This window comes from Saprolegnia diclina (assembly GCF_000281045.1).
Source record: "Saprolegnia diclina VS20 unplaced genomic scaffold supercont1.36, whole genome shotgun sequence".
Lineage (NCBI taxonomy): Eukaryota > Oomycota > Saprolegniomycetes > Saprolegniales > Saprolegniaceae > Saprolegnia > Saprolegnia diclina.
Genome location: NW_008246103.1, coordinates 386,721 through 403,047, shown reverse-complemented (window position 1 = coordinate 403,047; position 16,327 = coordinate 386,721). Strand labels below are relative to the sequence as shown.

Below are 16,327 nucleotides of genomic sequence, written 5' to 3'. Positions count from 1 at the left end.
GTTAAGCCTTCTAAAGATACCCTCGCGGCCTGTCTATTAGCAAGGGTGCTATTTATGTTGATGACGTAAATAGACCATGTTGCCTTTCAAATTCCCACTTTGTCTTTCACATTCCCACTTTGCCTTTTTTCCTCGACGCGACAAGCCGTCACACAACATTATGCTTTCGCTCTCGACCATCGCCGCCCGCCTTCGCGCGATCGCCTTGTGCCCGTGCCTTCCTGTCGGTCTTCACGGCCTCTCGGCGATGCTCGCGCTTCTCGCGACGAGCTGCATCGGCCGCTACATGCAGTCGACGTCCTGCAGCGCATACGTTCAAGAAATTAGTGACATGGATGCGTTCGAGCTCTCGTTAACTGCAGCGATTGTCGCCGCCGTGCTCAGTACCGGCGGTGCCTTTGCGGCTGCGTACCGCACCAAAAGCTATGTGGCGCACCGGCCCGTTGTTCTCGCGTTCACCCTCGCGAGCTTGGTGTTCGTCCTCGCCGCAAACGCGTCGCTGGGCGATGCGTATGCGAGCGACCATGTGTGTGCGTCGAGCCATCGTAAACAGGATTTGGTCTTGGAGGTCCGCGCCCTCTGCAACGTCAACTGCGATGCGCTGCATGCAAGCGCGAAGATGGCGGTCTTTGTGGTCATGGCACTCTTCGCCTCGCTCGTCGTTGGTACGTACCAGCACTATACGGCGCAGCGCATCGTGGTCGTCGAGAGCGCTGGCACGCCGACGACCAAGTTTGAGCTCATGGAGACGCCCCGCATGACGGACGACGAGACGATTGTCGTCGCGGTGCCCCTTGATGCGCCCACCAAGGCTGTCTGAGCGTCTGTCTCGTGTAGTGTCTACCTCTGTTGCATAAACGACGACACGTGTACGTTGAAGTGTGTGTTCTTGTCAGAGACGCTGCCACGTCATGTACATATGTTTGTACTATCATAGCACCAACATGTGTACATGATCGATGAAAGATATCGATTGGAAAGGGGAGACACCGTCGCAGCATCTCTTACAACCGTCTCGGTATACGTGCGTCGTGCAATGGGGGAATCTGCAAAGGCGTCATAGCACCTCTTTTCTGTAAAACACGCAGAAATTTGCAAAATACCCACAAATTCCCAGGAAGGGAAGGGTAAAGAGGTGTTCAAATTCACGGGAGCAGTCGCAAGTAGGAGGCGAGGTGGAAGGAGGGTCTATTCCCTCGAAGTACCCTTCGATCGTGGTGCGTCAGCGGCATTGTATGACGTGTTTTGCAAAGTTCTGCGTGTTTTTCCTGGCTATGACGCTCTTTGCGAATTCCCCCGCGCCATGTTATCCCTATGGGCTTCGCTAACGTAGAGTCGGAGGCGTAGCGCGACGATGCCATACCAAGTCTCACTAATGAGTCGATAGTTTGTCGTTAGTATCTCAAACGTTTCCTTCATGAGACGGCTGGCTCTTCGCAAGCGCCTTGACAAGCGTCTCTTCCGGTAGACGCGGAGAAGTGAGATGCGATTGGAGCGTTTTCGTTGAGTTCAAAGCAAGGAGACAGAGCTCAATCAAAGGCTTATACGATTGAGGCCGATCAGACTACTAGCGTTCCCTGTGGTGCGTGGAACGAGTACGCCGAGGTTGTGTATATAGCTGTAGTGAGTTTCAGAGCTATTCACAGCGTGGGGGTTTCCATCACTACCTCTTCTTTGCTTTCAAGCACAAGTGAATCGCTCGAACGTATGGAAGGACTCTCGATCTCAGCAATGAGCGTTGGCCGCCGAGCGCTCTCGTCCCAAGGGCCCGCCCTCGCTCGGAGGTATCAAGGCGCTCCGCTCAAGACCAAGCCGGGCTCACTGGACCGTAGCAACTCGTTGCGCCAGAGCCGCCAGCTCGAAGCCTCCAAGTACAAGCTCGCCGACGGCTGCTGCTTGAGCGACGACAATAACGAAGCCGACGAGCACAAGTACCCGGAGCCGACGCGCATGTACCGGCCCAAAGAGTGGACGCCCGAGGTCGAGGAAGGTCGTGAAATCGCCCACCGCGACAGGCTGCCACAATGAGTTTACGTAGCGTTTCGCATCCAGCAGACTGGGTGGCGGGACATTAGCGACTACAAGGCCAAGTACGGCGAGCCCGAACGCTGGGAGAACGGCTTCATTCGGTGTACGCGCGTCAAGGCGAGTGGTTACTACACCTATTGGTACGCAGCTTCCACGTCAGCACATGCTCCAATACGATCGCTATAGGCGCCAGTTTCGCGAGTGCGACGACAAGTACTTGAACAAGGTCAAGGTGTACGAGTATAACTAGCATTCCATTGTGTAGACGCGTAATTGTCATCTGCTGCTGCCTACTACAGTAGTATATTGTGTCTAGTACGATCGCACAGCGTACAGCACCGCCGCAACGAGCACGAGGAGCGAGGGCACAAGCAACCATAGAGGCCAGGCCGTCGTTGCAGTGGTCGGCGGGGCGTTGACTGGAGTGGCTTTGGCCGAGAGCAAGTGCCCGCCCCAGCGCTTCTTGTCTTGGTCGCGAGCAAGCGCCTGCTTTTCTTTGCATTGCGCCAACGCCTACAGAAGGCATCGTATCGACGCGTGGCCTACGTGGCGTACCGCGCGGATCGCCTTGTCGTTGGGCTGGAGCCGCACTGCTTTCGCAAGCACCTTGGCAGCGCCATCGCTGTCGTTGGCGTGGAGAAAGGCTTGGCCCTTCCGGTACAAGGCCTTGACGCTGTCCGCATCAATGGCCAGGGCGAGGTCGCACTGTTCGTGCACCTTGGCCGTGTCGAGCAGCGTCTCGTGGAGGTAGCATGCTGCGAGATTGAGATGCACTACCCAACAACATGATTCCTAGTGCTACACACGATCTAGTATCGTACCCGGCAGCCGCGCGACGTTGACCGCATCACGGTGCTTGTCCAGGAGCTATAGACATCGTCTCAAGGCAGTGGCTCCAGGCGGGCACAATACCTCAAACGCCCACGTGCCTTCGTCAAATTCGACATGGAAGAGCGCGCGCTCGTAGCAACGGACTGCCGCCGCGTAGTCGCCGGCCTTTTGTGATGTCGCGCCGGCCTCCTTGCACTCGGCGGCCATCTCGACGCGCGTCTCAAAGATGCACGACCGCTCCTACATGCACGCTGCGTGAGACACGATAAGAATGCACGCTGCTCGGACGCACGCGCGTCAAGAGCTCTGTGACCGGGTCGGTCGGCGCCGTTGTCGTCGTCGTCTCGGTCATGCCCGCCTTGCCTCAAATCCAAGCATCGACCAGCGTTCCTGGTTTTGGGTTCATCATTCTCCATCGCGCCCACGCTATTCACACCCAACGTTACGTCTGGACTGTGTCGACAGAACGAGCATCCTTCGCATCCAGTTGGTCTACAAACTCACAACATGGATATACATACGTATTCGATGTCTTTGGCATGGTGCCCACGCGGCGGCACAGTCTCGTCCGCAGCGAAAGCCATCGACTCTATCTTTGTTTGGGTGTTTTTAGATTACCACACCCATACACAGGCTGTGCACAGGCGCCTCCTTGCCCATGCCCATGCGCTCTTTTGTCCGGCGAGAAGACCAGCGTATACTCTTCATGCACAGTCCAAGCTATTAGAATAAGTCTGTAGGTACGCATGGCGCATGCTGTGGTGTTATCTCGCTCGATTGGCTTTGTTTGGCTCCCGCGGAAAAGCCAAATTTGACTTGTCCGGATAGCAGCACCGACCGCCAAGCCAATAGCAGCAAGCTTGACACGATGGGCGACGAAAAGTGGAACTGGGCCGAGCTCATCAAGATCAAGAGCGAGCCGTCGGCCGCCAGCGTTGTCTCGAGCGTGCCTGATGTCCCATATCGCGAGAGCGCAGCACCGCCGCGCCGCAAGGCCAAGCCTGCCCACAAGACGCCCGCGCCCTACTACACCAACATCTCGCAGCCGCAGCCGCTCGCGACGATCGGTCTCGAGGCCGAGCTCGAGAGCAACAAGTTTGGCTTTACGCAAACAAAAGCGGCGCCGTCGGACCTCGACATGTCGTCAGCCGAAGAGTTTTCCCAGCTGCGCGTGCGCGACCGGGTCATCTCGGCCGACGACATGCGCGCCAACATGGAAGGTCGAACAAATGTGCGCCTCGCCGAGCTCGAGTCCAAGCACCTGAGCCGCCTCGAAAACGAAGATATCGATTGGGTGACGATCGGCGTCGTCACGAACGCCAACCACCTCACTTTGCCCGACGGAAAAAAATACGTTGTCTGGACCATCTCAGACCTCGACAACTGCATCGTGAGTCTCTTCCTCTACAACGATGCGTACGAGGCGCACTGGAAGGTATAATATCTATATCCTATTTCAAACTAGTTATAAATGCCGACAATCGACTTTGATCGTTTGTGGTAATAGGGCAGCACGGGACGACTCGTGGCCGTCATCAACCCGGTTGTACTGCCTGCGCGCGAGACGGGCAAGTTTGCTCTCAAGGTATCTGACGGCCACGACATTGCCATGATTGGTACACTTTGTTGGACACGAATCCTGTGACAATATGCTCTTCATGGACTACGTAGGTACGTCGCTGGACTTTGGGTACTGCCAGAGCTATACCCTCGGCGGCCGACAATGCAAGATCGCCGTCAACATGGCCAAGGTCCTACCAGATCGACGCCTAGTAACCCTAACCACGTTCTAGTCGCGCTACTGTGTCATTCACTTGGCCCAGCGCCTCAAAGAAGCGGGCAAAGGGCGGCAAGAGCTCAACTCGGCGCAGACCTTTCGAAATGACGTGTTCAAGGACGGCGACGGTGTCCGCAACCTCTCGTCCGGCTCTTACGGTACCTCACCAGAATAGTATCAAGTTGATACTATTCCATTGCTATAGCCCCCGAACGCGCGGCCAAGAAGGTTGCACCCAAACGCAAAGCAGCAACGCATTTGCTCACGTCGTCAACGCCACCAGCCACCGTTGTCTCGGCCATCGGTGATGTGGCACTGCACGCGCACAAGAAGCACAAGCTGACGACGCCTTCGGCTGCCAACTTCAAGCCGTCAACCATCGACGATCTCAAAGCGTCACTGGCCCAACCACCAGCCAAAGGCTCGTCGATCGCGCAAAAGTCGATTGTGTAGGAAGCTACATGACGCGCGTGCGTCACGGATAGCGTCTCCTAACAGTGGTGTAGGGCCAAGATGCTGGGCATTGGTGCCAAGCGCAAGAATGCCAACCTCATGCAGTTCATGACGCAACACCAGTCGACGTCAAAGTCGGCGCCACCAACGAGTCCGGCAACGTTATCGCGCCCGGCCGTACCGCCGCCGTCGCTTGCCACCAGTACACAACAACACCTCGGGTATTGTGATTATCGAGCGTGTTACTGTAGTGCCCCGCCGCGTCTCGGCGCCGGCCAAGCGCCCTGCGTCCGTAGTCCCTCGACAAGTGTCGGCGCCGCTCACCGGACGGTCGGCCAACGTGGCGTCGCTGCGCGCTACGGGTATGGTGGCCATGGACTTTGACGCGCCCGGCGTCCCGTCTGTCTTGCAAGCCAAGCCCCGTCATCGCTAAATTGCTCGACCCTCTCGATCCACCAAATGTATCAAGTGATCAAGTATCAATACACATTTAAACATTTAAAAAGGAGAAACAAAATGGCTAGTCGGTCCAGTACTTGATCGTGGGTAGGGTTACATCCACGGCCACGCCGAGCTTGCACGCAGTCGCAACGACGTTGAGGCTGATGGCGCGGCCGTGGTACACTTGGTCGCTCGTGTCGGCAAAGAGACCAAACGAACGGACGCGCTGGACTCTGCAAAAGCCCGCGTCGAGCAGGTAGCTGCGCAAAATCGGGAGCGTAAACCCGACCTTGTGGTAGTCGTAGGCGTCGTCTTGGCCGCCGTAGATCATGCGCATCACGCGGTGCTGCTCTAACAGCGTCAGCGTCGGGTCCAGGAGCAGTGAGGCAAGCACGCTCAAGTCGAGCACCGACAAGTAGAGCGCGCCGCCCGGTACAAGGACACGAAACCACTCGGCAAGCGCTTTGGTGACCGCATACGACGCGTCGGCGCCGTGCCCGACGTGTTCGAGTGCATGCGATGAGTAAATGGCCGTGACCTACACCACATCGTTGCTCGTTCCTGCCTCTTGCATCGCGTATACCGAGCTCGTGGCGAATCGGTGCAGCGACGGCATGTCGCTTCTCGCATCGGGCATCGTCGCGCCAACGTGCTGAATGTTGACAAGTTGCCAGCCGTCGCGCTGTGCGTGGCCGCCAATGTGCAGCAAGATCGGCGCTTGGTCGAGTGTTGGCTTTCTGGGCGTCGGAGCATGCCTGGTGGGCGGTGTCGACGGAGCTCGGGGTGCAAACAAGGGCACGGCGATGTGCGTCGGACGCTCGGCTTTGCGGTCCCACGCCGCCACCATGGCGTCGCCAAAGTACGTGGCAAACGCTTGCGTGTCGAAGAGAAGACTTTGTGTCCTGCACCAAGGTGTTGGAATCGACAGCAAGAGAGCGTGCACTGCACCGGTTGCTTTGAATAGCATCGCGGAGGCGCCGACGGAGGGCATGCGACTGGGCGAGTAAGACCGCCGTGTCTTCGTACTCTTTCAGCGAGTGGGTCGTCATGACAGCGTGGAGCTCGTGGTGCAGCTACATGTGTGAGCAAGCGATGCCACCGTACGTGCGTGTACCGAGGCCGTGGCGGAGCTGCCAGCGCGATTGCTTATGCGGTCGCCTTCGAGCGTCACAACGGGGACGCCTATACGACGTCATAGGACGTCACGACGACGACGGTGTCGTACCTGCCCAAAGCGCATCGACGAGCGTCGTATGTCCGTTCTTGAACGTCGTGTCGAGCACGACATCAGCGGCTTGTTTGACCTAACGTATCAAGTTGATACAAACGCCAGAAACCAAGGCGCGGGTACCCACGTATGATTGATCCATGGACTCAGCGCCGTAAAGACCAAGCGCGACCCGTCGACGCCCTGGGCGACTGCTTCGCCCACCAAGTTGGCCCGCGCTGCCTCGTGTCCCTACCAACAAATTCCGTAAATTTGCACAAAAAACAAAAATAATGGACCGAGTACTGCATGAACCAGAGAACGCTCGATGGGACGCGACGCAGCACGCGCATCCAGACGCCAAAGAGCGTCGGGTCCATTTTCTAGCGTGCAAAACTCTGTTCAAACGCGATTTGTCGTCGAATACACCACCGACTTGCCAGTTGCTAAAGGTGGCAAAGACAAAGGGCGAGGCGGGCAGCTTGGCGTCGTCGCGCGAGGGTGGGGCTTGCGACGTCACGTGGAACATGAGCTAGGCGTCGATCTCGCAGACGCCGTTGGTGGCCACAACGGTACCTGCTTGTGATCGTTGACAATGTAGCTCAGCGGAAGGTACACAAGCTTTTCGGAAAAGCTATTGGCCATGCGAGGCGGTGACGCGATCGCGTCGACGACAAAGTAGTCGATAAAGCTGGCGCCCGTCGTTTGCGGAAAGCCGAGAAAACTCATCTACCCATGCGAGATATGGATAGTGGGAATGGCAGATGGGGGCCAACCTGGACCGGCGCGGGGCGATGGCTCAGGATCGGCAGTCCCGAGTGCAGCGTATGGCCGTTGAGGTCGACCAAGACGTGGATACCGTGGGCATGAATCGTCGTAGCAGCCTCCACCGTACTCAAGCCCGTGAGCGACACCATGGCATGGACCCCGTCTGTGATGTTGGAACGCCACCAGCTGCCTTGGTCCGAGAGGGCAAAGCAGTAGACCTACGCCAGGACGATGGCTCGTCATCTCTGGCGATACGAAGGACATACCTCGAAGCGAGAATCGCGCTCAAGATAGGACACGAGGCCCCGCACAAGGGTTGCAACAGGATGGAGACCAAAGTCGGACGAGATGAATCCTGTGTAGCGATGCGAATCTGGTCCGTAAACGACGTCCGTACCGAGTTTCAGCTGCGTGATTGACGTCGTCGTGTCGCAAGGAGGCATCTGGTGCGAGCTGCTCTGCGCCGCAAGGGCGTGGCGAGCAAGCGCGAGCGTCGCTGCCGGCGAGAGATCGTAGCAGTCGGCCGCGACAATGTTGGAGAGTAAAGTGCCCTCCGCGTGCCACGTCAGAAGGTCACAAAGATGCTGCCCAGATGGGACAGCCACGTTGTGCTATGTACCTGCGACAAACCGCGGAGCACCATCGCGCGCACCTCATCGGCAACACGGTCGTGGTCAGTCCAGTTGGCAACCCAATTGCGTGCCTTGAAGAGCTTGATCACGTCGTTGCTCAGACGCTTCTCGAGAATCGCGACTTCGTAGGCGCGGAGCGCCTGTGGCATCTTGAGCTGGCCCAAGTAGCAGTCGCCCAGATGCAGCCACATGGCGGCATGGTCGGGAAACCAGCGCACGCCGGTGCGAAACGTGGCGGTCGCTGCTGGCAGATTTCCAAGCGTATATTGCGCGACGCCTAAGAGCTCGTAGGCGAGGCTGCGCTGCGCGTCGTCGTGGTTCGTCGCTGCCAGCACGTCGCGCGCTGCGCGCTCGAGGCCAGCCATGTCGTTGGCGCGGTACCGCTCGCGCATGGTCTCGTACGGCGTCATGAACATGGCCATCGCAGCCGCCAGCATGAGCAGCACGACGAGCACGTGCATGGCAGGCGGGCGACGTTCCATGCGGGCTTCCTCGAGAAGATCGCGGGTGTGTGGTCACTTGTCCGCGGCTTTTGATTGGCCAAAAAACCACGTGCTCACGTCGTTTCACCAAAGTGGGTGTTCTCGGTGCCTCCTTTTCTATGCATCCTTGTCGCAATGGGAAAAACGTGACTTGGGTACTTTGCTACTCTGCACCTCATTGGCTAAAAAACAATCTTTCGCCATCGACCATTCGCCAGCTAATGAAAAAGGGAATCCGCGTCGCTCATTGGCCATCGTATGGTAAAAGGCGTTGTGATTGGCCAGCTAATTAAGCGCAGCTCACCACCGCCCACCGGCGGCTGCGGCCAGTTTGGGATTCGTTACTACACGGACGATGGCGTCGCCCGAAGCGACGCGGGCGTCCATCACGCAGCCCCACCCCGTGGACTCGTTCCGCCTCAGCCATGCGACCATGGAGTACGGCGAGCACCTCAGCATCGGCCGGCCGCAGAGCCCGACCAAGTCGCCCAAGCTACTGCGCTCCATCTTCCAGGAGCACGGGCTCTCGGTGGCCGAGTGCATGTTTCGCGTGCGCATCTCGGGCATCCAGTGCCGCAACCTCGAGTCGCGCAAGTTTGGCGGCAAGTCGGATCCGTTTGTCGAGTTTTACTGGGATGGCATGGACATGCCATTCACGACGCCGGTCATCAAGGCCGATCTCAACCCGACGTACAAGGGCGTGACGATCGCGTTCGAGTACAAGGAAAGCGTGGCGATGCTCAAAGAGCGCAAGTGCAGCATCAAGGTCTTTAGCAGCCGCACGTTCCAGAGCAAGACGCTCATCGGGTCGGCGGTCGTCGACTTGCTCTCGATCGCGACCGGCCCGGTCCATCACGACCACCACCTCGAAGGCTGCACGAACGGCCGCGTCGTCTTCAACTGCTACATGGAACAGTGCAACAACTGGAGCATCTGCGTGAGCGACGTCGGTCTCGTCATGCCGGCCATTGGCAACGAGATCGACCGACCCGAGGGCCACGATCTCCAAGAAGACTCGTCGCTGCCGCTGAAAAAGTACGCCGTCTCGTACAAGTGCACGATCGGCACGTCCGAGTCGTTCCATCTCGGCAACACGCTCAAACCCGCCGAACGCATCGCGATCGAAGATGTCGACCAGATCAGTTTCCAGTCGCTTGCGCGCCTCAAGGTGCTCTCGGCGCGGCCCATGTCCCGGACGTCGTCGACGACGACCACGACGGCCGTCCTGCACGACGACGAGACAATCATGCCGCCGCCCGCCCCGTCGGCCGCCGACTCGCTCACGACCATGAACGAAGACCCGATCCATGTCGAGTGGACGTCGGCGGCGGACCACCTCCCGGCGATTACGCGCTACTCGACCTTTGACGAGCTCATGTCGGCGACGCTCAAGCTCGAGGTACCACTTGACCATATTGTCATGCTCAGTGGTGCGTAGGTGCGCAATCTCTCGGGCGGTCGCGGCCAAATGTCGTCCGATACGGACAATGGCTTTCTTGTCATGTACGACAAGTACAAGAAGGAGCTCGTACGTCCTTGCCCTTGCGTTGATGGCGGGTCTCATATATATCCATGCGACTAGGCCGAGACGGACGAAGACGTAATCTTGGACGCCGAGATGCCCAACACGGTGCTCTTTGGCCAGAGCTGGCTCTCGCTCGAAAAGCTCTTTGAAGACGCACTCCAGGAGCGCATTCGGCGTCGCCATGAAACCAAGGACCGCGAGTCGGAGCTCCTCATGCTCCAAATGCAGCTCGACAACAGCGTCACGAGTCGGTTTGAGCAAAATTTGACGCTCAAGGGCCACCAGGTCGGCGTCATCCACGGCACGATCCTCTTTACAAAGATCCCAGACGTCCGGCAACTCCGGAGCGGCGTCATTTCGGAAAATGGCATCTCGTCGTCGTCGAGCGTCATTGTCGGGCTGCCCCAAAACCTCAAAAAGTCCAAGTCCAAGGTCATCATCCCGATCGAAGCGCAGCGGATCCTTGAAAAGATGCAAGATTTGATCGAGCTCATGTCCAACACAGCCAAGGACGACAAGGAAGGCAAGATCCGCAAGGCGACCAAGATTCTGCGCATGCTCCAAGTGTCGCACAAGGCGTCGATGCTCTCGTGGGTCTACGCGTCGTCCGAAGCGCTCGATGAGACCAAAGCGATTTTGCTGCGCCTGTGGCAGTTTCTGCTCGAGAACATTCGCGTCCGGCACTATGCACTGCGCAACATCTTTTACGAGCTGCTCTTCTACCTCGTCAAGCGCGCCGAGCTCAGCGACTTGCCGCTGCTCGGGTTCGACTCGGTGACGCCGGCGGCGGTCGGGCTCTTCCGCCACCAAGACAAGACGGCCAAGAAAGACCTCGAATTTGGCTTGAAATTGCGCTCGATGCTCGTCGAAACCAAGTTTTGCGTGCTCCAAGCCGTGTCCGTGCGCGGCGTCATGAACAACAACTTTATGTTCTTCGTCGCCCGCATGCTCTCGGTGCTCTGCTTTCGCCTTCCAAGCTTTGGCGTCGAGCTCTACTCGCTCTGGGCCGAGTCGTACATGGAGCCGGTCGAAGAGCTCACAGAGGAGTTTGAGATGAACGCAGGTGCGTCCTATCAACCATATCCTCTTTCCACCTTGAGAACTTCTGACGATTCCGTGGCTAGATGCGGACCTGTTTGCGATGGACGGTCTCGAAGCGCACTTAGATTGGCGTCGGTTCCACAAGGCGCTCTGCGATGCGTACGGCGAGAAGGTGCTCAAGACGCAGGAAGACGACGCCGAAGACAAGTACGAGGTTGTCGGCGAGGCGTACCGCGCGCGGTTCCGTCGCCTGCCCAACGAGACCAACACGCTCAACATCTTGCTGCTCGACCAATGGCTGTGGTATGTGCTCGACACGCTCGCGGTGCTGCATCAGAAGATTGGGTGGGTCCACCTCCCCGGGTACGCGCAAGTGCTCAAGGTGTTCTTCTTGGAGCTCAAGGGTCAAAAGTCGGGGTGGCTGCCCCCAACGTTGTACAAGCTCTCGTGTACGATGCTCGCAAACCCGACCATCATCAACCCGATGACGACCTTCTTGCTTTCGTCGACCAACGTCCACGACATCCCCGCGGTCATTGGCGTGGTCGAGCTCCTCGGCGTGTGGATGTACATGATCCGGAGCTGGCGCGTCCGCCTCTCGTCGTACCGGCTCTCGCACCTCGAGAACAACGACCGGTGGAACTTTCACCAAGACGCCCAGTACTCGATTCCAGCGGGCGACGAAGTGTCGCTCCTCCCGCCGACGTTTGACTTTCGGTTCCTTTGCTCGGCGCTGCACATCCTCCTCGAGTCGGAGCACACGCAGATCTTGCTCACGACGCTCGAGTTCCTCTACAACACGTGGGACTGCTTCCCGGAGCGGCACGCCGACAAGCTCCGGTCCGAGCTCGCGACGCCGTCGACGTTTTTCAAGCTCTTTCTGCACTGGCACAGCGAAGTGCGCCACTTCTTCCACACGTTGATTGCGTTCCGGGCCATGAAGGCGCATGGCTGGACGCAGCGCGGGTCGTCGTTTGTCGACACCCCGCCCCACAGCCGCCGGTACATTGACGCGGTCGGCGCCGACTTTACCTCGTCCCTCGGCGCTGACGACATGCCGGCCGAGAAGCGCTCGCGCAGCTACAGCGCGAGCAACATCATCGAGTCGGTCTCGAAACGCCTGAGCTCGGTCTCGTCGTCGCCGCGGGCCATGTGGAGCTCATCGCCGCGGCAAGCGCAGTCGCCGACGACCGTCACGATCACGGTTGCGTCGCCCAACGGGAGCTACTCGCGCGGTTTCCACTCGGCGTCCAACTCGGGCGCAAACACGCCGACCGGCGACTCGAGCAGCCGGCGCAGCTTCAACGAAGAGTCGAGTCGGAAGGACCGCAAGACGCGGTCGGTCTCGGAAGATTTCTCGCGCAAGGAGCTCAGCGGGTCGACAAAGATGGACCCAAAGATCCAAGTTGCGTACCACCGGCTCCTCGAGTCGGTGTACGTGGCCGCCAAAGTCTACGCCGAGAAGCTCTCGGACGAAAAGACAAAGGGCGTCGCGTCGACGCCGCTCTCGACGCCGGTGACGTGGAAGAAGAAAGGGTCGCTGCTCAAGCAAGGCTTCCTGTACAAGAACCAGTGGAAGCCCAAGTTTTTCTCACTGCGCAACAACAAGCTCGGGTACGCCGACAGCGAGAGCGGCAATGTCAAGCGCGAGATCAACGTCATTGGCGCGCGCATTGGCGAGATGGCCAACCAGATCGACCAGAGCAACGGCAGCCGCACGATCCTCTTCAACTGCTTTTACGTCGACAATGGCCCGACCGCGCGCCTCCAGCTCTGTGCGCCGTCGTTTGACGAGCGCCGCGAGTGGATCGAAGTGCTGTCGCAGAACGCGGCCGAGACAGAAGACAAGCAAAAGGAAAAGTCCAAGCTCAGCAACGAGCAGAGCGCCGAAGCCAAGTGGGACGTGCTCAACGACAAGCTCGAAGGCATCTCGGGGCTGCACACGGCCAGCGTCGAGAACGTTGCGTCAACGCTGCTGCCGTACACGGTCCAAGCCACAAAAGAGTATGTCGTTGTCCTCGAGGATCCGCCCAGAGGCTCATGGGGCGGCGTAGGTGGCTCAACTTTCGCGTCGAAGCCATCGACATTGACTCGCGCATTGCGTCCGGCCAAGAGTTTTCCCTCCCTGTGCTCATCTCCAAGTCGTCGACGTACGCCGAAGACGTCTAGTCCTAAGCTCCCTCGACCCTGGCGCCATGATAGGCCAGTGCCGAGATGCCCCAATCCAGCTATGTTCGTGTTTCGCATCTTGTGGCTGACGAGGAAGCTCGTACCTCCTTGGCGCCGCCACGAGCAGCGCTACCTACTATGGCCTACACACGGAGATGACGACAGAGGCAGCAGCAGCATTCGTTGGCGTGCGGACAGAAGCCCTTTGCCTGACGGACTGCCACGTAATCCGGATACGCTGGTGTCCGGATAGGAGGTTGTCCGGATAGGATGGGAGTTCCGGATACGCCGCACTTGGCATGGACGGGAGCACGGTCCGGATCGGGGTCGTCGGCGACTCGGGCGTCGGCAAGTCGTCGCTGGTGCACTTTGTCTGTCAAGGCGCGAGCCTGCGCCAGCCGTCATGGACGGTCGGCTGCACGACCCAAGTGCTTGTATGCGCGATGCGACGGCGGCGGTGGCGGCTCATGCACCGTGGTGTAGATGCGGCAAAACGAGACCTTTGTCGAGTTTATCGATGTCGGTGGGCACCCGCGGTACGAGCTGAGTCGCGCCGCCTTTTACCACCAGCTCCACGGTACGTCTGCCATCATCGGCGCCCAAGGTGAACGTGCGAATGCTGCGATAGGGCTCATCTTTGTCTACGACGCGAGCAACAAGCGGTCGTACACCAACCTCAAGAAGTGGATCGCGTACGAAGGGCCTCTTGCAGCAGCGTCGATCATGGCTGAGCTTCTAGGGAGCTCAACGCGGCCCAGCGCGTGCGCGGCGACGTCTTTGCCGACGCTCGCTACCAATCGGTAGCCATTTTCTGTTGAACCAAGGCGACAAAGATGCGCTAGGTGCAGCAGCTCCCGACGCTCATCGTTGGCAACAAGCACGACCTTGTGACGTCGACGATGAAGCGGTCGTCGCCCATGCAATACTTTGAGATGGAGGCCATTGACGCCGTACGTACAACGTCATATGACGCGCTTAATTATGCGCCTTCGTGTAGAGCGCGCTCCAGTGCACGCTGGACTGGTCGCGCTTCAACCTCTTCCTCGATCGCGCCGCGATGGCCATGCACCAGCCACTCCCGACGGGCGACGCGACGCCACGGGCAACGACGCGCAGTCACGCAACCAAGCACGCGTGGTGGTGACGCACCTGCTCTCGGTGTGACGCGCCGTGTCGACGATGGACGCCGACTGGAAACAACGAAATATATGTATTAAAACTCGATCGACCGGTGGCTTGGTACACGCTCGGCCGGGTGGTCGACGTCGAGCTCAAAGTCGGTCGCGTCCGACTTGCGGTGCGGCGACTGCCGACGGTCGAGGTCGCTGTACAGCTTTTGCTTGGAGCGCGGCGAGAGATACGTGCCTTGGACCGAGTAGTCGATGATGTCGGCGCTCATGCTCGAGTCGTTGAGTGGTCGGCCGGCCGTCGACGCATACGAGTCGTCGCGCGTCTTGGGGTTCTGGATACGGCCATGGAGGTTGTTGTGGTTGGGCGACTGGAGGCTCGCGTATGGCGCCTCGGCGTCGTGCAGCACAAAGCCGTGGGGCCCCGCGGACGGCGGGCGATACAAGCCCGGCTCGCTCGTGCGGCCATACGCCGTTGCGTTGTACGGGTTGGGCTGCTGCCACGCGCTGGACGACGTCGTCGACATGGATAGCTTGTGCTGGAACTGCTCATCTTGGTGTCGCTGCGCTTGCTCGCGCTGCTGGCGCGCAACTTGCGCTTCCTCGAGCATGCGAACGCGCGCCTCGGCCTCGCGCTGCTCCTGCATGGCCTCTTCGGCGTCACGGCGACCCTTGGCGCGGGCGCGCCGCATGCAGATGCAGAAGCACACGATGAGGAGCATGAGGAGGAAGGCGACGCCGCCGATGATGATCCACCATATCCAGTCGTCGAGGCCCAAGAGGCCCTTGAAGATCGTCTGCCCGCCGGTCATGCTGCGTCGCGGTGATGGAGGAGTGAAGTGGTGCTGCCAGCGGATCCAAGACTCTGCGACTGATACTAACGCAGCCTGGCTCGAGGCCGTTGCACTCTGAACTTCGATTTTCGCTTCGAGTTGGTCCGCGACATGCCACAACTTTCGTCGCTCCTGCCAATGTACCCGTCAGCGTCGCGCCACCAAGAAGCCTCCGCCGATCAGTAGATATAGGGTCGATGCCATCGTTGGGGTCGGTGGCGGCGACCGCGTGCGAGGCGGCGAGGTGGTGGACGGAATCGGACCCATGTAATCTGCAGGCTGTCTATGAAGTTCGAACTTCGATATAAAAATTTCCTGCTTTGTATTTTATTCTATTTGCATAGAGAAATGCAATAGAAACGCACATTTTATTGAATATGGACAACGGGTTGCTGATTTTTGGCGCCACCACAAGTGTGTCAGCCTCTACGGACCGTCACGTCATTGGCTGCGGTCGGCCGCTGTAGCAGCGACGCGAGCGACTTGATTGCGAAGATCTCGTCCCTTTCGAGCTCATCATGTCTGGCCACTGACCACACGACGAAGGATGGACGGTGCAAGCTCAAAGGGCAAACTCAGAAAGGCCGTAATGGTCGTTGACGGAACAGCCAACGTGAGCGACGAGGGGCGGTGGACGTCACTCCCGTCGGTACGAATAGTCAAGAGTAGCTCACGCCGAGGACACGGACGCAAGCGCGCAAACGTCACGACGCGTGTCGCTGTCGTCGCCGTGGCTCGAGCGATCTTGGAGATCTTGGCTTGAGTTGGTTGCGTCCACCCATATTTGTCGCTGCATTTTTCACGGCAAGAGCCAAATGGGATCGCTGAAAGCAATAGCTAGCATTGTCGATGACGCGCCGGTGCGTCATGGCACTTGATTGGCGCTGGCGAGGAATTTGGTGCCTCCCCGGAGCTTCTCCCCGGGTGCCTCCCATTTACCGCCAGCGACTGCAGTCTCCACAAAGCTACTACTTGTGTACTACCCTCCGAGGGTCGACTGCACTGAATTTCAA

The 16,327-nt window shown here is 58.9% G+C and overlaps 8 protein-coding genes across 8 annotated transcripts; 5 read left to right on the top strand and 3 right to left on the bottom strand.

The window, feature by feature from the left end:
• The first annotated feature begins 105 nt into the window (after positions 1-105).
• SDRG_10628 (hypothetical protein) lies at positions 106-879 on the top strand. Its single transcript, XM_008616625.1, has one exon. It carries the CDS (start codon positions 161-163, stop codon positions 818-820), a length of 660 nt encoding a protein of 219 aa, XP_008614847.1. The 5' UTR covers positions 106-160; the 3' UTR covers positions 821-879.
• Positions 880-1,681: 802 nt separating this feature from the next.
• Positions 1,682-2,313, top strand: SDRG_10627 (hypothetical protein). Its single transcript, XM_008616624.1, has 4 exons — positions 1,682-1,784; positions 1,851-1,990; positions 2,039-2,168; positions 2,215-2,313. The coding sequence occupies exons 1-4, from the start codon at positions 1,708-1,710 to the stop codon at positions 2,276-2,278; spliced, it is 411 nt and encodes a 136-aa protein (XP_008614846.1). The 5' UTR covers positions 1,682-1,707; the 3' UTR covers positions 2,279-2,313.
• Positions 2,262-3,246, bottom strand: SDRG_10626 (hypothetical protein). The gene is made up of 5 exons (XM_008616623.1): positions 3,152-3,246; positions 2,941-3,099; positions 2,850-2,895; positions 2,584-2,801; positions 2,262-2,541 (listed from the first exon to the last, which is right to left on the bottom strand). Exons 1-5 carry the CDS (start codon positions 3,209-3,211, stop codon positions 2,341-2,343), a joined length of 684 nt encoding a protein of 227 aa, XP_008614845.1. The 5' UTR covers positions 3,212-3,246; the 3' UTR covers positions 2,262-2,340.
• Positions 3,247-3,727: 481 nt separating this feature from the next.
• Positions 3,728-5,522, top strand: SDRG_10625 (hypothetical protein; the record flags this gene model as incomplete). The annotated part of the gene is made up of 7 exons (XM_008616622.1): positions 3,728-4,294; positions 4,367-4,475; positions 4,531-4,610; positions 4,653-4,794; positions 4,842-5,085; positions 5,143-5,291; positions 5,341-5,522. The coding sequence occupies 7 exons, from the start codon at positions 3,728-3,730 to the stop codon at positions 5,520-5,522; spliced, it is 1,473 nt and encodes a 490-aa protein (XP_008614844.1).
• Positions 5,523-5,561: 39 nt separating this feature from the next.
• On the bottom strand, positions 5,562-8,667 carry SDRG_10624 (hypothetical protein). The gene is made up of 12 exons (XM_008616621.1): positions 7,903-8,667; positions 7,772-7,860; positions 7,514-7,723; positions 7,314-7,466; positions 7,174-7,269; positions 7,037-7,120; positions 6,882-6,989; positions 6,756-6,834; positions 6,645-6,712; positions 6,479-6,603; positions 6,114-6,432; positions 5,562-6,068 (listed from the first exon to the last, which is right to left on the bottom strand). The coding sequence occupies exons 1-12, from the start codon at positions 7,946-7,948 to the stop codon at positions 5,610-5,612; spliced, it is 1,836 nt and encodes a 611-aa protein (XP_008614843.1). The 5' UTR covers positions 7,949-8,667; the 3' UTR covers positions 5,562-5,609.
• Positions 8,668-8,958: 291 nt separating this feature from the next.
• On the top strand, positions 8,959-13,431 carry SDRG_10623 (hypothetical protein). The gene is made up of 5 exons (XM_008616620.1): positions 8,959-10,018; positions 10,058-10,147; positions 10,202-11,207; positions 11,269-13,189; positions 13,240-13,431. Exons 1-5 carry the CDS (start codon positions 8,975-8,977, stop codon positions 13,352-13,354), a joined length of 4,176 nt encoding a protein of 1,391 aa, XP_008614842.1. The 5' UTR covers positions 8,959-8,974; the 3' UTR covers positions 13,355-13,431.
• A 222-nt stretch (positions 13,432-13,653) lies between these two features.
• SDRG_10622 (hypothetical protein) lies at positions 13,654-14,498 on the top strand (the record flags this gene model as incomplete). The annotated part of the gene is made up of 6 exons (XM_008616619.1): positions 13,654-13,788; positions 13,838-13,931; positions 13,983-14,046; positions 14,094-14,154; positions 14,197-14,304; positions 14,352-14,498. 6 exons carry the CDS (start codon positions 13,654-13,656, stop codon positions 14,496-14,498), a joined length of 609 nt encoding a protein of 202 aa, XP_008614841.1.
• Positions 14,499-14,545: 47 nt separating this feature from the next.
• On the bottom strand, positions 14,546-15,372 carry SDRG_10621 (hypothetical protein). The gene has a single exon (XM_008616618.1). It carries the CDS (start codon positions 15,291-15,293, stop codon positions 14,568-14,570), a length of 726 nt encoding a protein of 241 aa, XP_008614840.1. The 5' UTR covers positions 15,294-15,372; the 3' UTR covers positions 14,546-14,567.
• Positions 15,373-16,327: the final 955 nt, after the last annotated feature.

Coding starts and splice junctions, on each gene's coding strand:
- SDRG_10628 (XM_008616625.1), top strand. CDS start 161: ATGCTTTCGCTCTCGACCATCGCCGCCCGCCTTCGCGCGATCGCCTTG.
- SDRG_10621 (XM_008616618.1), bottom strand. CDS start 15,293: ATGACCGGCGGGCAGACGATCTTCAAGGGCCTCTTGGGCCTCGACGAC.
- SDRG_10627 (XM_008616624.1), top strand. CDS start 1,708: ATGGAAGGACTCTCGATCTCAGCAATGAGCGTTGGCCGCCGAGCGCTC. Junction 1,991..2,038: donor GACGCCCGAGGTCGAGGAAG/GTCGTGAAATCG, acceptor GAGTTTACGTAG/CGTTTCGCATCCAGCAGACT. Junction 2,169..2,214: donor AGTGGTTACTACACCTATTG/GTACGCAGCTTC, acceptor CGATCGCTATAG/GCGCCAGTTTCGCGAGTGCG.
- SDRG_10624 (XM_008616621.1), bottom strand. CDS start 7,948: ATGCCTCCTTGCGACACGACGACGTCAATCACGCAGCTGAAACTCG. Junction 7,724..7,771: donor AGCGCGATTCTCGCTTCGAG/GTATGTCCTTCG, acceptor GTCCTGGCGTAG/GTCTACTGCTTTGCCCTCTC. Junction 7,467..7,513: donor ATCGCCCCGCGCCGGTCCAG/GTTGGCCCCCAT, acceptor TCGCATGGGTAG/ATGAGTTTTCTCGGCTTTCC.
- SDRG_10626 (XM_008616623.1), bottom strand. CDS start 3,211: ATGACCGAGACGACGACGACAACGGCGCCGACCGACCCGGTCACAGAG. Junction 2,802..2,849: donor CAACGTCGCGCGGCTGCCGG/GTACGATACTAG, acceptor GTTGTTGGGTAG/TGCATCTCAATCTCGCAGCA. Junction 2,542..2,583: donor ACGACAAGGCGATCCGCGCG/GTACGCCACGTA, acceptor TGCCTTCTGTAG/GCGTTGGCGCAATGCAAAGA.
- SDRG_10623 (XM_008616620.1), top strand. CDS start 8,975: ATGGCGTCGCCCGAAGCGACGCGGGCGTCCATCACGCAGCCCCACCCC. Junction 10,148..10,201: donor ACAAGTACAAGAAGGAGCTC/GTACGTCCTTGC, acceptor CCATGCGACTAG/GCCGAGACGGACGAAGACGT. Junction 11,208..11,268: donor GGAGTTTGAGATGAACGCAG/GTGCGTCCTATC, acceptor TTCCGTGGCTAG/ATGCGGACCTGTTTGCGATG.